Consider the following 15822-nt stretch of genomic DNA (forward strand, 5'->3'; position numbering starts at 1 on the left):
TTCCCAACTGGACAACTTCACTCGTTCATAACAATGGAACATCCGTTGCTTTATCTTGTCCTACTTTCTCTTAGTTGCTCATATTGTAAGTGTTCCTTTACGTGGTTAATTTACAATTGCATACTTGTATAACTTCCTTGAATAATTGTTTTTTATGTTACTTCAATTGAATTCTAATTCTATTGTTTTGTGTATTACTTAGGTCACACGTTGCTTGCTTTGCTACCCCCAATTCTGTTACCAGAACCTTCACCACCACGAAGTTTGCCATATGGCTGCCCACCCACCCACAGTTCTCGGTCATGTGTCATTATGTCCCACTTCAGCAACTACCGTTGACTCCAACACCATCGACTTATTCATCAACCAGCCCCTCATGACGTACCAGATTGCCCCACCATAGCTCCGCCAGCTCCACCGAGATCACCCAACACCGCTCCTAATCCACAACCACCATCACCTATGATGGATCCATCAAGCCCACTAACTCCGATAGGTAAGCCAGTCCCACCCACATCATCTTGCATGGCTAGTTGCAATATATATGCAATTGTGTTCCTCCGGGACATTATGGCAACACGGAAACTTGTGGCACATGCTATACTGATATGAAGACTAAAGCTGGTAGACCAATGTGCCTGTGATGACCTACTTTGATATTTAACTATAGTAAACAAAATCGGTCATGTCTTTTGTTATCTGTTTAATGTTGTTTGGTATCTGTTTATTTTTGTTTCCAAAATTGCTAGCTCTTGCTGAAGCCTGATTACTTTAATGAAACCGTAATGTTATTCTGTGGAACAGTACGTTTTCACTGTTATATACTCCAGCAGAGCATTAAACTTAGTTATCACTATCATTAACCAAAACATATAATTATTCTTTAGCAATACTTTCGGGTGCAAACACTAAACTCACAAGAAGCAAAACATTGATCTTAAAATACATTCAAAGAAATTATGAAAGGAACTTTTTTAGCAGACATAGGTCAACGACAGTAATCAAATTCAGCTTGATTAATTTGTAATATTACGGAGTATAATTTAGTATACAATTATATGATGCTCATTTCATCCGTCAAGAAACAATAAATTTAATTGAAATTGAAATCAAGTAACAATATATAATGTAATATCACCATCAAAATCTGACCTAATTAATCGAATCGCACCGGCGTCGAATCTCTCCATTCCAGCCAGTTTTCACCTGCAACAAACTCAGCTTCTCCATCGCTCGACTAAACGCCTCAAAGAACGCCTTCTGATCCTTCGCATACCACTCAACAAACGGCCTTGTTCTCCCATCCATCATCAACGCCCTATCCGATTTCAACACTCCAAGTCCTTTTGGCAGGTTTTGAAAATACGCATTATCGAAATTCCTAGGCGTCATCACGTCATTAAAAACCGATAACGACGGATTCTTATGGTAATCAGCACAAGCAGATCTTAAACCAGCAGCATATCTCGGATTATAAGACGGATCTACTTTCACAGTCCTACTGTAATTATAAATATCATTACTAAATTCACTACAATGACTAAATCCGATCGTGTGCGCGCCGGTTAGGGCAACCATTTCCTGTACCGAAAAACCTTTCGATTTGAATAGTGCAATGAGTTGGTTAACATTCATTGAAGGCCGCGGCAAGTTGCCTTCAACGCGCCACGCGCTGGACACACGTCCATCGCGTCGACCTAATTTGACATTATAAAACGGTCCTCCCATCATCGTTACCAAATTACGAGTAGCAACAGCTAAAATATCGGAGCATGAAACGACACCTGGACAAGTTAGCTCGAGAGCAGTTTTCGCTCGAACGACGACATCGAATCCGTCGCCAGGGAGTGAGAGATTGATATCGGCGTCGCGTTCAGCTTTGTTGAAATGCGTTGAAGAGACGAGGACGGAAGCGTCGCAGCCGTCGACTAAACAGTCGTGGAAGAAGAGGCGGAGAGCGCCGGCGGCGGTCGTCGGAGAGTTGATTTGTTTGTTAGTGGTGGTATCTTGCATTATTTGATCGAATTTAGGGCATGTTTTTTGGTAGTAAGATGTGGTGAGTTGAGAGTGTGATGTAGAAATTAAGATTGAGATTGAAATGATTATTGAGAAAAGGAATTGAGAGTTAAATGTGACCGCCATGGATGCGGTACGTTCTGACAAAGCTTGATTAAGTTGAAAGAATACAGAAATGGTGAAATAAAATGAGGGTTTTGAGGAGAAATGGCGCGTGCGAATGACGCGGTGGTTTGCTTTTACAGAGGACCGTTAATCACGGTGGTTGACGGAAAGTTTTTATTTTATTAATTTGTCGGTGATTATGTCTTAATTCGTTATCCCATTTTGTGCCACTCTTGGTTCTCGTTGTCTGAGTTAATGCTACCTGCTCCCTTTTTCGTTTTTTCTGAAATAAATAATAAATAAAATAAATTATATCATATATTCTCTTGAAAAAAATGCTCTCAACAATTTCTTTTTAATATTTGTTAATATTAATAAATTATCTGTTTCATCCATAAATAATTACAATTAAATTATGTAACGTTTTTACTTTCAAAAATAGTTTAATTATTATGTAACTATTATCTTTTCATTTATAAAAAAAGCTTAGATTTGAAAATTTTAATAACTTTTTAGTATATTTTGAGCAAAGAAAATATATTTTAGGACATATATAAAGTACTAGTATAAATTATTTTAGGACATATATAAAGTAATATAATGTTGTACTCTCTTTTTTAGACCAAATATTGATAGTGATTATTATAACATTTGCACATGAAACACCAAGGCATATATGGAAAGTATCTTTATATTTTTAACGTTGTTATAGTTTTTAACGAGGTCATTACCTACCCACATGATCATATCCAGTAAATTACAAGTTATGGTTAGTTCCTACATTCGTTTTCGTTAGGAAGAAATCTCAGGACATGCAGCTAAAGAAAACTTCGAGGAAACTTTGCTAGATATGGACATAACCTACCATTTGCAAGAAATACTCGGAGGGCAAAATAAACTGCACCATAAAATCCCCAAATAAAGCTTGAACTCGAGATATCTCAGATATTCAGAATGACGGTAACCAATTAGCTAAATGAAGATGGTTATGGAAAGTATCTTTATTACGCCAACTTAGCTTATGTAAGTTTAAATTTAGTTATATCGAAACATATTGGCAGTTTTTCTTTAAAGTGTGTCCAAATTACAAAGTGCATTCTCAAAGTATTTTTTTTTTTATGTGGATCATCATTCTGGTTTTCAAACGTTACGTGAATTGTTTATCCAATTAGTTCCGATAAAAAAAACATGTGATTTTTTTCTCCAACTGAATTTTTACTCGTATTTAATTTACTTTATGTTTAATACTTTAGACATTTTATTAATTAATCATTTTATTTTATTTTATAACCATTTTAACAAAAAAATGTATTTTTTTTATAAGTACTCCGTATATGTTAGTGGTGATTTCAGGCACACTTTCACTGTTAAAAATACTTTATGCTAACAACCTGTACTATATATACTTTCTATACAGATTTACAAATCATCCATAGAATGATTGTTTATTTTTTTAACTAGGAACTCCCCTTGAACGAGCACATCGGCTCTCTATAGCGGGTAAATCTCAGACATCGAGAACTTAAGCGTCACCCCAATGCCAAGTAAAAGACTTTTCACAATAAATCCCTAATTAGGTTAAAAAGGGCATTGTTAAAGATTAAATCAGAGAGTTATAGTATCACTAAGAGTCCTTATGACACTTGATCAATAACCAAATACTCAGACCACTCCCTATGGTTAGTTACCCGCTCATTACCCGCTCATTATCCGTAGTTACCCGTAAAGAACCATAGACACGGCTTAGTTACCCGCATTAGTTACCCGCACTCACCATGGATTTAATGGAAGAGTTTTAATTAGTTATAGGAATTGTGAGTCCCAGTAGCTTTTTATTGTTGAACTTGATGTTTTATTGCTTGTACGTTGTATATTAAGAGGAGTATTGTTTTAGCCATGATATGAAGTGTTTAGTTATGAGTTAGTTATAGGATATTGATGTTGATGTGGCGCTGATGTGGAAGGTTAAGAGGATGAATAGTTTAGTTACGATAGGGAGTGGCTGAATCATCGTTTAACAATCATTTAACACTCAAATAACTGTTGGTGTGGGGCACGAATATGCCAGAAAGGTTTGTGTTGGATGGGTCATTATTTTCAATGACATGTTTCAAAATCAGACCATATTAGCATGTTAGTGGACCACCACCATCACCAAATCAAGGTGGCATCCTAGTTGATTTTTCAAAATTGTTGATCGCTACAGGTGTCACCATGTAAACACCAATACGGTGCCTAATATTCCCTAAGCATGATATAATATCCATTTCTGCACATGATAAGGAGCTGTAGAAAAATAACGGCCTAAAAGTATCTAGGCTACAATTGTAAATATTGAAAGACCAGGTGGCAGCTAGTAACCAGTATAAAGATAGTTATAAAGTTGTTGATTAAGCAGTTATAAAGATCGTTACAGTAATTTATAATTGTATATGAACATGTAAACATTCCTTATGTGAGTTAAGTACTTAAGTCCAATTAGCCGATCTTGTCCAGAAATTCATTTCACTTGGGGTATGATTTTGTATACTTGATCCAACAGTGAAGACCGTTAGATCCTTGAGGAACAAAAAAAATAATCCAAAAATCAAGTGTAAAATATAAATACACGTATAATAATTTGAAACCAACGATATGTGTCAGCTACATATTTGTCGTAATTTGGTGGTACCACCACCACCACCACCACCACCACCATTACCATTACCATTACCATTACCATTACCATTACCATTACTATTACCATTACTATTACTATTACTATTATTATTATTATTATTATTATTATTATTATTATTATTATTATTATTATTATTATTATTATTATTATTATTATTATTATTATTATTATTATTATATTAGTTTCTTGTAAGGCATGTTAATGTAATGATCGAATACATCCAAAGTGATTAAGTGGATATGATATGAGCATACAAAATTTTACATGTAATGTAATTTGCTTCTGTACCTACACTACATATTGGCAGTTGATTCTTTAATTTCTTCCAAGGAAATGACCTGCATTTATCGAGGAGAGGTTATATACAATTTGCTAGGAGAGGAAACAGGAAGGATAATACGTTACAAAACTTGCTAGAAAACTTGCTAGACGCACAATCGCAATTCACAGATATGAAAAACAGGTCGATTTAGTAAAGATGAAACGGATATGGATTATACAATTTCGGGTCAAAATGTATGCTTTAATAGTGTGAGTTGACTTAGGCTGATCCACTTCATTTCCTACTCTCTATAAAATGAAATGAATTAAAAGGAATACTATCATTGCAAAAATAATCTAATTTGAAAAAATTAAACAATAGAAGGTTACACACGTAATAAAACTTCAGGTCTTTCATTTTAGCTACATCTTTTGACTAGACCCGTTTATAATAAGACATAGCACAAGTTGACCCGAAGTATGTTCAAGTATTCAAAATTTCTTAGATTGCTTTATTCAAAATCATTCAATTACAAAACAGCTTTTGCAGCAGTTAAACATTTAAAATATTCTAAAACAAATAACGGGTAACAAATGAGTTGGCAGCTAAACCAACCAAGCCCCTTTTAAATCATAAGTAGACTCTTCTGAGTCGTGACCCAACCTGTACTATTGGCCCATTGTTCGTCAAATAACCTAGTTCTATTTTAGCAAGACTAAATACAGTTATACAGGAAATATTGATCGTTCTACATGCTGGACATGCTATAATCACAGGGCTCTAAGTTATTAAACTGGAACTTTTATACATTCTTCAATTCTATATTAACAAAAACCTGAGATGGCTTACCTGCTCGTCACCAGCAAAATCATTATCAGGAGTGAGGAAAAGCATGCAATGGCACTCCTTCCTAATAAATAAGAAGGTAACAAACTTGATCAGCTACATACAACTTTGCTACTATAGAATACATAAATAAGATACAAACATTCTTTTAGCACAATATTTTTCCATATAGTTACATGAATTTAAAAGCAAACTCTAATGTTGCGTTACTATATACTCTGACCCAAGGGCGGATCTATGTTATGGTGAGTGGGGGCACGTGCAACCAGTGACTTTGGTAAAAAAAAAAACACTAGTATTCTAAGTCTGTGCAGTATAAACAAATTAATATAAGGAGTAGTTCACAAGATTTGGAAGGAAAAAAAAAAAAAGTTAGAATCTGAGTTCCATGGAGGTTAAAGATGCAGGTGAAATGGGGAAAGACAATTAAGGTTGATGATTGGTGGCCCCAGGGGCGGACTTAAGTGGGGGCAGGGTTGGGCGCCCGCCCCCAGTCGATTTTGAAATTTTAGTGGAAAAATTTTGGATTTTTCGACTTTGACCCAGGTGAATTTTTTTTTTTTTTTGCCTCAACTCAAAAATCCTCAAATTTTGCCCAAAAACCTCCAAATTTTGCTCGAAAATCTCCAAATGTTGCCCCAAAACCTTCAAATTTTGCCCAAAAACCATCATATTTTGCCTATAAACCTCCATTTATTGCCCCAAAACCTTCATATTTTACCCAAAAAAATTGCTACGGTTTTAAAGTTTTTTTCACCCTCGGTGAAAAAGAATTCTGGTTCCGCCACTGGGTGGGCCCCGTTATTGATCAATTAATTTTATTTAGATTGTTCCCATGTAATATATACATATGTAGAACACACATCCTTATATCTTATAGGTTTGACAATTCAGGATATTTTTTATGAACAATGATACTAACACAACAATAGTAAGTTTACATATTTTAAAATTTTTATTATTTTAGATAATTATACCTACTAGTTTCATAAGTAGTAAACATTTTAACTCTTTTATGTTTAAACATTATAGCTTTCCTTATAAATTCATGAAAAATCGTTATTTAAACTTTTAATAAGTTATTTTTAACTTACAAAAGTTCTAACTTACAACATATAAAGTTAAAATCTAAACATTGCTTGTGCTCTCTATAATTGTATATATGTATAACTTAAAAGCGTATCTCATGGATTGAAATATTTTCGTATTTAGATAAATTGATGTGTAGATAGGTAGTTAACTTAGCTTGGTTCAAGCTTTGAAATATTAAAGTGTTGTAACTTACTAAAATTTTGTTTGGGCGTTTATCAATTGTTTTGCATGGGGAATCAAAAATGACATGACCGACCCTAATTGCACACTTCTCATTTTGTGCCACCAGTGAGTAAAATCCTAGATCCGCCACTACTGCTCTGACAACTTCAAGAAACGTTTTTTCTTCTTTGAAATGCAATAAAAATACAAGATTGAGATCTGAGAAACACATACACCAACAGCGAATAGCAGACATTAGACAGTTACCTTTCTCTCATGGGAACACAAGGGCAATTCCAAAAGCCTTGGGTTGCCTCAGCTGCTTTGTCATCATAATGCCTGCTCACATACCAAATCACATAATATTTGAATTATAAAGATAGGCACTCAGTTATATTATAAGATCCCAAACAGGTAAAAGAGCGGAGACAAAGAACATACCTGCAGGGACAAAGTGGTGCACCTAATGAGTCTTTGTGGTCTGCTAATCCCTGTATCAATAGTAGAGACCAAAAACTTAAAAATGTTATTACATAATAACATAAAGAGTTCTTCGCCTGATACAATCAAGACCAAAGACATCATCTGTATTGCCAGATGGTAAAATTCATTAGGCGGGGAGTACTCATCTGGGGCCTTATCGCGAATACTAGGCCTAGGCGGAGAGTACTCGGATTGACTAGTTTACATTTAAAATAATATAAAACAAATTTGTATGTTTTAGTTATAGTCTAGAGAATGAAGACCGTTGGTGAACAAAAAGAAAAGGAAGTGCCGCAAACATTTAATTGGAATAAAAACCCCCAAATATTTAGAACATATTGAAATGTTGACCTAATCTGACTTTGAACGATATCGAGACCAGTCAGCCCACAAAATGCCATGTCTAGACAACGAGCTGCTCACATCAAGTAATCTACCAAGGCCATTTGATATAATTAATTCATTAACACTTTATAGAAAGTTTTAATCCAGTATATTTAGAATCTGCACGAAAGCCTAAAAATCAAAAATGTGAATACATACTGATTACAGGCTAAGGTTCCTAAAATACAAGTCAACCAAGGAGGCAATGGAGTTTTATGTATCTGCCACCACTAGTCAAAGGAGGGAGACAAGCAACAAGTCTTCCTTCTATTATCACTACTAGGCTCTTTCCTTAACGTCTCCTAATTATGTAAGAAAACAGACGTCAAGGAAGCAAGGTACACTCCTTTATCGTATGTATATAGGACCACTTATCCTAAAAGAGGTACAGATTCATAGTCTGACATTAGGTATTAGTAGGATACAAGTAGTAGTACCTTGATAACTACGGATGTAACACTTTTGTCAACGCAAAAATATGTGCCAGATTTACGAGCATACTGCTCTGAAAATTTCCTCATAATCTCAACAGACTTATCTGAAGGTTCAGCTGCAAATATTATTATATCAAAAACCACCTCTTTTCAGCAAGCAACAAAAGAAGTAGCAGCAATAGAACAATTAACTTCTTTCAAAACTTAACCTAATTCAACTACATCCTCAATGAACATACAGAATAATATGAAGTAAATAAATGCAAGTTATAAGCAGACTCAACTTAGAGCCACATAATTTCAAACCTATTAGTAGAGTGTATAGCTTCAAATAATAGCTGAAATTAACAGTTTATTATCAACAATGGAACTATAATTAAACTCATATCAAACAATTAAACTTCAAACCTCACAAAGTATAAACATACACATTTCTAGGGTTATATCGCATAACAAATATGACTAGATTCAATCCATAAAAGCGCGCGTGGTTATAGTCTTATAGATTACCTTTAGCAACGACGATTCGACGGAAACGGAGGTTTGTCGGAGGTGATGAACCACCGAATGCTACGGCGTAAGATTGTTAGAAATTTAGTGTAATTGAGGGATTTAATCTATACTTGTAAATGGGTTAGGAGGTACGGAGTGTACACCCATTAAGTGATAGATTGCCCGGACCCGAAAATGGTTTTCCATTATCACAAATTTGAGTGATTACGGAAGTATTATTCTTGCACTAGGTGGAAATAAAACAAACAACTTTATGAAAAGGATTTAATCTAGATTTCCTTGATTTGGTTGTTGGAAATAAAACAAACAACTTTATATAAAGGATTTGTTTTAGATTTGAAAACGATTTCCTTGATTTGGATGTTTGAAATAAAACAAACAACTTTATATAAAGGATTTGTTTTAGATTTGAAAACGATTTCCTTGATTTGGATGTTTGAAATAAAACAAACAACTTTATGTAAAGGATTTGTTTTAGATTTGAAAACGATTTCCTTGATTTGGATGTTTGAAATAAAACAAACAACTTTATGTAAATGATTTGTTTTAGATTTGAAAACGATTTCCTTGATTAGGATGTTTGAAATAAAACAAACAACTTTATGTAAAGGATTTGTTTTAGATTTGAAAACGAAATTAGTTAGTGAAACATCTCCATCGTGGAATAATACTTGTTTTTGGGTGCCTATAAATAAAGACTATCATTTATGAGAATAAGATATACGAAAAACACCTTAATACTCTTATGCAAAAGAGTTCTTGTTTACTGCCAATAACAAGAACTAATCTCTGTCTTATCCCAAAGTGATATTCGTGTAACCCAGGCAATAAGGGTCGAATAATTACTTTCGGAAAGTGATACCACGATTCAGTGATTTATCCGGCTATCGATTATTTTACCCTACACGAAATCTCAATAAAACCTCCAACAATCGAAAGTAATTAATCGTTATAATCGATGGCGGCTACGATGAAACACATGACGGCGAATTTCTCCAAACTTGATAAGTTTGAGGGAATTGATTTTAGGAGATGGCAAAAGAAGATGCACTTCTTTCTGAGCAGCATGAGTGTGGTGTACGTACTCAGCACACCAATTCCTGAAGATCATGGTGATGATGCCACTATTGAACAAATTCGGAAAAGGTGCAAGTGGGAGAACGATGACTACATCGCTAGAGGTTTAATCCTCAATGGTATGGCTGATTCCCTTTTTGATATTTACCTAAATGTTGAATCTTCTAAAGAACTATGGGACTGTTTAGAAACCAAGTATATGTCTGAGGATGCTTCTAGTAAAAAGTTCCTTGTTAGTAATTTTAATAATTACAAGATGGTCGATTCTAGACCGGTCTTGGAACAATACAATGAGCTCATTCGTATACTTGGTCAATTCACACAACATAAGATGAACATGGATGAGTCTATTCAAGTCTCAAGCATAATTGATAAACTACCTCCATCTTGGAAAGAATTTAAACATTCTTTGAAACATAAGAAGGAGGAGTTAACTCTTGTTGAGTTGGGTAGTCATCTGCGTATTGAGGAATCCCTCAGGTTGCAGGATAATGACAAGCCAAAGAGCAACGAAGTTGCTGGTACGTCTGTTGTCAATATGGTGGAACATAAAAAGTTCACTAGTAATAATGACAAAAAGGGCAAACGTAAACATCGAGGTTATAACAAGGCTAATCCGAACAAGAAGTCTAAATTGACTTGTTGGAAGTGTGGTAAAACTGGACACATAAAAAAGGATTGCAAGGTTATTTTTGGTAATAATAATGCCAAAGGATCTAGCACAAGCGGTTCGGGAAATGGTTTAAACAACCACAACTCGAAAGGTCAGAATATATTTAATAATTCAAATAAGAATTATTATGTTTCATATATATCTGAGGCTTATTTTGTGCAGGATGATGATGTCGCGTGGTGGGTTGACTCGGGAGCCACCACCCATGTATGCAAGGATAGATTTTGGTTCAAGACTTACGAGTCCGTGACTGATGGATCAATTCTTCATATGGGAAATGAGTCAACAGCCTCTGTTCATGGACGTGGAAGTGTGGATTTGTGTTTTAGTTCTGGAAAAACTATTTGTTTGTTTGATGTTTTGCATGTACCACAAATAAGAAAAAATTTAGTTTCCAGTAGTGTGTTAAATTGTTGTGGTTATAAACAAGTGATTGAATCTGATAAGTTTGTTTTGTCAAAACATGGTATGTTTGTTGGTTTTGGTTATTTATGCAATAGAATGTTTAGACTTAACATTAATCACTTGAATGTTAATTTTGCTTTTATATCTACTTCTAGCATAAATAATTCTACACTTTGGCATGCTAGACTAGGACATATACACTTTAAAAGAATGCAAGATATGTCTAAAGATGGATTAATACCGGTTTTTGACATGAACAATGAAAAGTGTAAAACGTGTATGTTAACAAAGATCACTAAGAAACCATTTCAAAATGTACATCGTGATACTGAAATTTTGGAATTAATACATAGTGATTTATGTGATTTGCATGCTACTCCTACTTTAGGATACAAGAAATATTTTGTGACTTTTATTGATGATGCTTCTAGATTTTGCTATGTTTATTTGTTACATACTAAGGATGAAGCATTAGATAAATTTAAAATATTTAAAACTGAAGTAGAATTACAACAAAAGGCTTTGATTAAAAGACTTAGAACAGATAGGGGAGGTGAATACATTGACCAATCGTATTTCCAATCCGTTGGTATTATCCATGAGACCACAGCTCCTTATACTCCACAACAAAATGGTATATCTGAAAGGAAGAATAGGGTCCTTAAGGAAATGGTTAATTCCATGTTATCCTATTCGGGTTTAAGTGAAGGATTTTGGGGGGAAGCTATGTTAACAGCTTGTTATTTGCTTAATAGAGTTCCTAACAAAAGAAACAAGATTACACCTTATGAACTTTGGAATAAAAGGAAACCTAACTTGAATTATCTTCGTGTATGGGGTTGTAGGGCGGTTGTAAGACTGCCTGATCCCAAAAAGAAAAGTTTAGGTGAAAGAGGTATAGATTGCATTTTTATTGGATATGTTGAACATTCCAAGGCATATAGGTTCTATGTAATAGAGCCTAATGAATTTGTCTCAATCAATTCTGTGATTGATTCAAGGGATGCAATCTTTGATGAAAATCGATTTTCATCTATACCTAGACCAAAGGATATGATTCCAAGTAACAATGGAATCAATAAGGATTGTAATGATGAAGTCTCTGAAAAGGCTGTTGATCAGTCACTTGAGCTTCGGAAAAGCAAAAGAGAAAGGAAACCTAAATCATTCGGAACAGATTTTCAACTATACTTAGTTGAAGGTTCTAGGGATGATGTTTCTACCCAATATTCATATTGTTTCAATGTTGATGATGATCCTAAAACATATGATGAAGCAATGAGGTCTCAGGATGTTGCATTCTGGAAAGAGGCAATTAATGATGAGATGGATTCCATCATGGGCAATAACACTTGGGTGTTAGCTGATCTACCTCCCGGTTGCAAACCTTTGGGTTGCAAATGGATCTTCAAAAAGAAGATGAAGGTGGATGGAACTATTGAAAAGTTCAAGGCAAGGTTAGTCATTCAAGGCTTTAGACAAAAGTCTGGAATTGACTATTTTGATACTTATGCTCCTGTGGCACGTATCACTACCATTAGACTGCTGATTGCTTTGGCTACAATTCACAATCTGGTTATTCACCAGATGGATGTGAAGACAGCATTCTTGAATGGTGATTTGGATGAGGAGGTTTATATGAACCAACCTCAGGGCTTTGTCATGCCAGGAAATGAAAGCAAGGTGTGCAAACTTGTGAAGTCCTTATATGGTTTGAAACAAGCACCTAAGCAATGGCATCAGAAGTTTGATGAAGTAGTTTTATCTAGTGGTTTTAGATTGAACCAAGCAGATAAATGTGTGTATAGCAAATTTGATGATTCTGGTAAAGGAGTTATAATTTGTCTATATGTTGATGACATGTTAATCTTTGGGACTGACCAAAGTCAAGTTGATTTAACAAAAGAATTTTTGTCATCAAAGTTCTCCATGAAAGATATGGGGGAGGCTGACGTTATCCTTGGTATTAGGATCAAACGTGAAAGCAAAGGAATTTCAATTTCTCAATCTCATTATATTGAGAAGGTGTTGAGAAAGTTTAATTGCTTTGAATGTACTCCTGTGAGTACACCTGTTGATCCAAGTGAGAAGCTTATGCCTAACCAAGGTAAAGCTGTATCACAACTTGAGTATTCTCAGGTGATTGGCTGTTTGATGTACGCCATGACATGTACAAGGCCAGATATTGCTTTTGCTGTGGGAAAACTGAGTAGATATACTAGTAATCCTAGTACTCATCACTGGCAAGCAATTAGGCGGGTACTGAAGTATTTAAAGAAAACTATGGCATATAGTTTATCTTACAGTGGATTTCCTTCTGTAATAGAAGGATATTCTGATGCGAGTTGGATAACCAATATTGAAGATCATTCTTCAACGAGTGGTTGGGTGTTCTTGCTTGGGGGAGGTGCTATTTCATGGGCTTCTAAAAAGCAGACATGTATTACCAACTCAACGATGGAATCTGAGTTTGTTGCTTTAGCTGCTGCTGGTAAAGAAGCAGAATGGCTTAGAAACTTGATCCATGAGATACCATTATGGCCTAAACCTATAGCACCCATGTCTATCCATTGTGATAGTGCTGCGACATTGGCAAAAGCTTATAGCCAGATGTACAATGGAAAGTCTAGACACTTAGGTGTCAGACATAGTATGATTCGTGAACTCATCATGAATGGGGTGATTTCTATAGTGTTCGTAAGGTCACAACAGAATTTAGCTGATCACTTGACGAAGGGATTGGCAAGAGACTTGGTTGACAAGTCTGCTGTGGGGATGGGTTTAAAGTCCACATAAATTTCTAATTATAAGATACCCAATTCCCTTCTGATGAAAATTAGAAGTTGAATTCAATGCGGAAGGCTTATACTTAGAAATTTGGAGTACATAAATTTTATATCATCCCAAGGTAAGGTATGTACTCGGACCTGCTGAAGGTCAGGTTGAAGTCTAGCTTCTTAATAGTTCATTTGAAAAAGTGCAAGAGCAGGTGCATGACTGAAGTGAACTACCTATGTGAATGTGAAGTTTTGCCGCTTCAACAAAGCTTGGACTTTTAGCTTTGGATACATTCATGAAAGGATATGGACACATGGCTTGTAAAGTGTCAGGATAGCTTTAGAGTATTTGAAAACTTATGTGTATGTTATTTTCAGTTATTCAAAATGGGTTGAAGGGTTCAATTCTTAGAACACCCTGATTCTCGAATATTTGGAATGTGTAATGTACTAAGGTGAAAATTCAATCTTCAAGATATTTTCATTTATGCATGAGTTTTTGTTTTAATTTGTTTAATTCTCATGAAACGAATTGCACTAAATTGGGGAGGATTGTTAGAAATTTAGTGTAATTGAGGGATTTAATCTATACTTGTAAATGGGTTAGGAGGTACGGAGTGTACACCCATTAAGTGATAGATTGCCCGGACCCGAAAATGGTTTTCCATTATCACAAATTTGAGTGATTACGGAAGTATTATTCTTGCACTAGGTGGAAATAAAACAAACAACTTTATGAAAAGGATTTAATCTAGATTTCCTTGATTTGGTTGTTGGAAATAAAACAAACAACTTTATATAAAGGATTTGTTTTAGATTTGAAAACGATTTCCTTGATTTGGATGTTTGAAATAAAACAAACAACTTTATATAAAGGATTTGTTTTAGATTTGAAAACGATTTCCTTGATTTGGATGTTTGAAATAAAACAAACAACTTTATGTAAAGGATTTGTTTTAGATTTGAAAACGATTTCCTTGATTTGGATGTTTGAAATAAAACAAACAACTTTATGTAAATGATTTGTTTTAGATTTGAAAACGATTTCCTTGATTAGGATGTTTGAAATAAAACAAACAACTTTATGTAAAGGATTTGTTTTAGATTTGAAAACGAAATTAGTTAGTGAAACATCTCCATCGTGGAATAATACTTGTTTTTGGGTGCCTATAAATAAAGACTATCATTTATGAGAATAAGATATACGAAAAACACCTTAATACTCTTATGCAAAAGAGTTCTTGTTTACTGCCAATAACAAGAACTAATCTCTGTCTTATCCCAAAGTGATATTCGTGTAACCCAGGCAATAAGGGTCGAATAATTACTTTCGGAAAGTGATACCACGATTCAGTGATTTATCCGGCTATCGATTATTTTACCCTACACGAAATCTCAATAAAACCTCCAACAAAGATGTGGTTGCAGGTAAAGCTCTCATCACGTTCATTATCTTAAAAATTCGAACAAATTAGTGATAAAAATAGTAGGATTATTACAAATATCTGGAAATGAAGCGGAGAGAAAAGCTGCGGATCATTGACAGTGACCTATATATACATGATTATGTATGTATAGGTATATGATGATTTGGCGTAACAGGAAAGATTTTTTCGATTTGGAAATGGACGTGAGCACGGAGCGCCATTCGTAATTTATCCGATCCGATTAAAAAATTTTAGGAAGCAGGGTGGTCAGCAGCTCGTTGCGGCGGCCACCCTCGTTTACGTAAAACTTTTTTATAGCATCCAATTATATATTCTAATAATCTAATAAGGGTGTGTTTGGCATGAAGCTTGTTGAAGCTTATGGGAGCTTATTGGAGCTTGAGCTTATGATTTTAATAAGCTTCAAGTCATAAGCTTTGTTTGGTAGACAAAAAAAGTGGAGCTTATGAAAATCATAAGCTCTTA

General features: G+C 34.7%; 2 protein-coding genes across 2 annotated transcripts; both read right to left on the reverse strand.

The window, feature by feature from the left end:
* Positions 1-1101: 1101 nt before the first annotated feature.
* Positions 1102-2327, reverse strand: LOC139847616 (peroxidase 31-like). The gene has a single exon (XM_071837325.1). It carries the CDS (start codon positions 2140-2142, stop codon positions 1153-1155), a length of 990 nt encoding a protein of 329 aa, XP_071693426.1. The 5' UTR covers positions 2143-2327; the 3' UTR covers positions 1102-1152.
* A 2670-nt stretch (positions 2328-4997) lies between these two features.
* LOC139847398 (ferredoxin-thioredoxin reductase catalytic chain, chloroplastic-like) lies at positions 4998-15545 on the reverse strand. The gene is made up of 7 exons (XM_071837071.1): positions 15323-15545; positions 8975-9043; positions 8468-8580; positions 7605-7654; positions 7431-7502; positions 5913-5973; positions 4998-5139 (listed from the first exon to the last, which is right to left on the reverse strand). The coding sequence occupies exons 1-7, from the start codon at positions 15357-15359 to the stop codon at positions 5095-5097; spliced, it is 447 nt and encodes a 148-aa protein (XP_071693172.1). The 5' UTR covers positions 15360-15545; the 3' UTR covers positions 4998-5094.
* Positions 15546-15822: the final 277 nt, after the last annotated feature.

Source organism: Rutidosis leptorrhynchoides, chromosome 5, assembly GCF_046630445.1.
Source record: "Rutidosis leptorrhynchoides isolate AG116_Rl617_1_P2 chromosome 5, CSIRO_AGI_Rlap_v1, whole genome shotgun sequence".
Taxonomy (NCBI): Eukaryota; Viridiplantae; Streptophyta; class Magnoliopsida; order Asterales; family Asteraceae; genus Rutidosis; species Rutidosis leptorrhynchoides.

Bases quoted from the DNA above. Each gene is read 5' to 3' on its own strand.
- LOC139847398 (XM_071837071.1), bottom strand. From the start codon at position 15,359: ATGAACGTGATGAGAGCTTTACCTGCAACCACATCTT. The intron at 9,044-15,322 runs TGTTGGAGGTTT...TCTAACAATCTT, and splicing joins TTTACCTGCAACCACATCTT to ACGCCGTAGCATTCGGTGGT. The intron at 7,503-7,604 runs GTATGTTCTTTG...GTATGTGAGCAG, and splicing joins GCACCACTTTGTCCCTGCAG to GCATTATGATGACAAAGCAG.
- LOC139847616 (XM_071837325.1), bottom strand. From the start codon at position 2,142: ATGGCGGTCACATTTAACTCTCAATTCCTTTTCTCAATAATCATTTCA.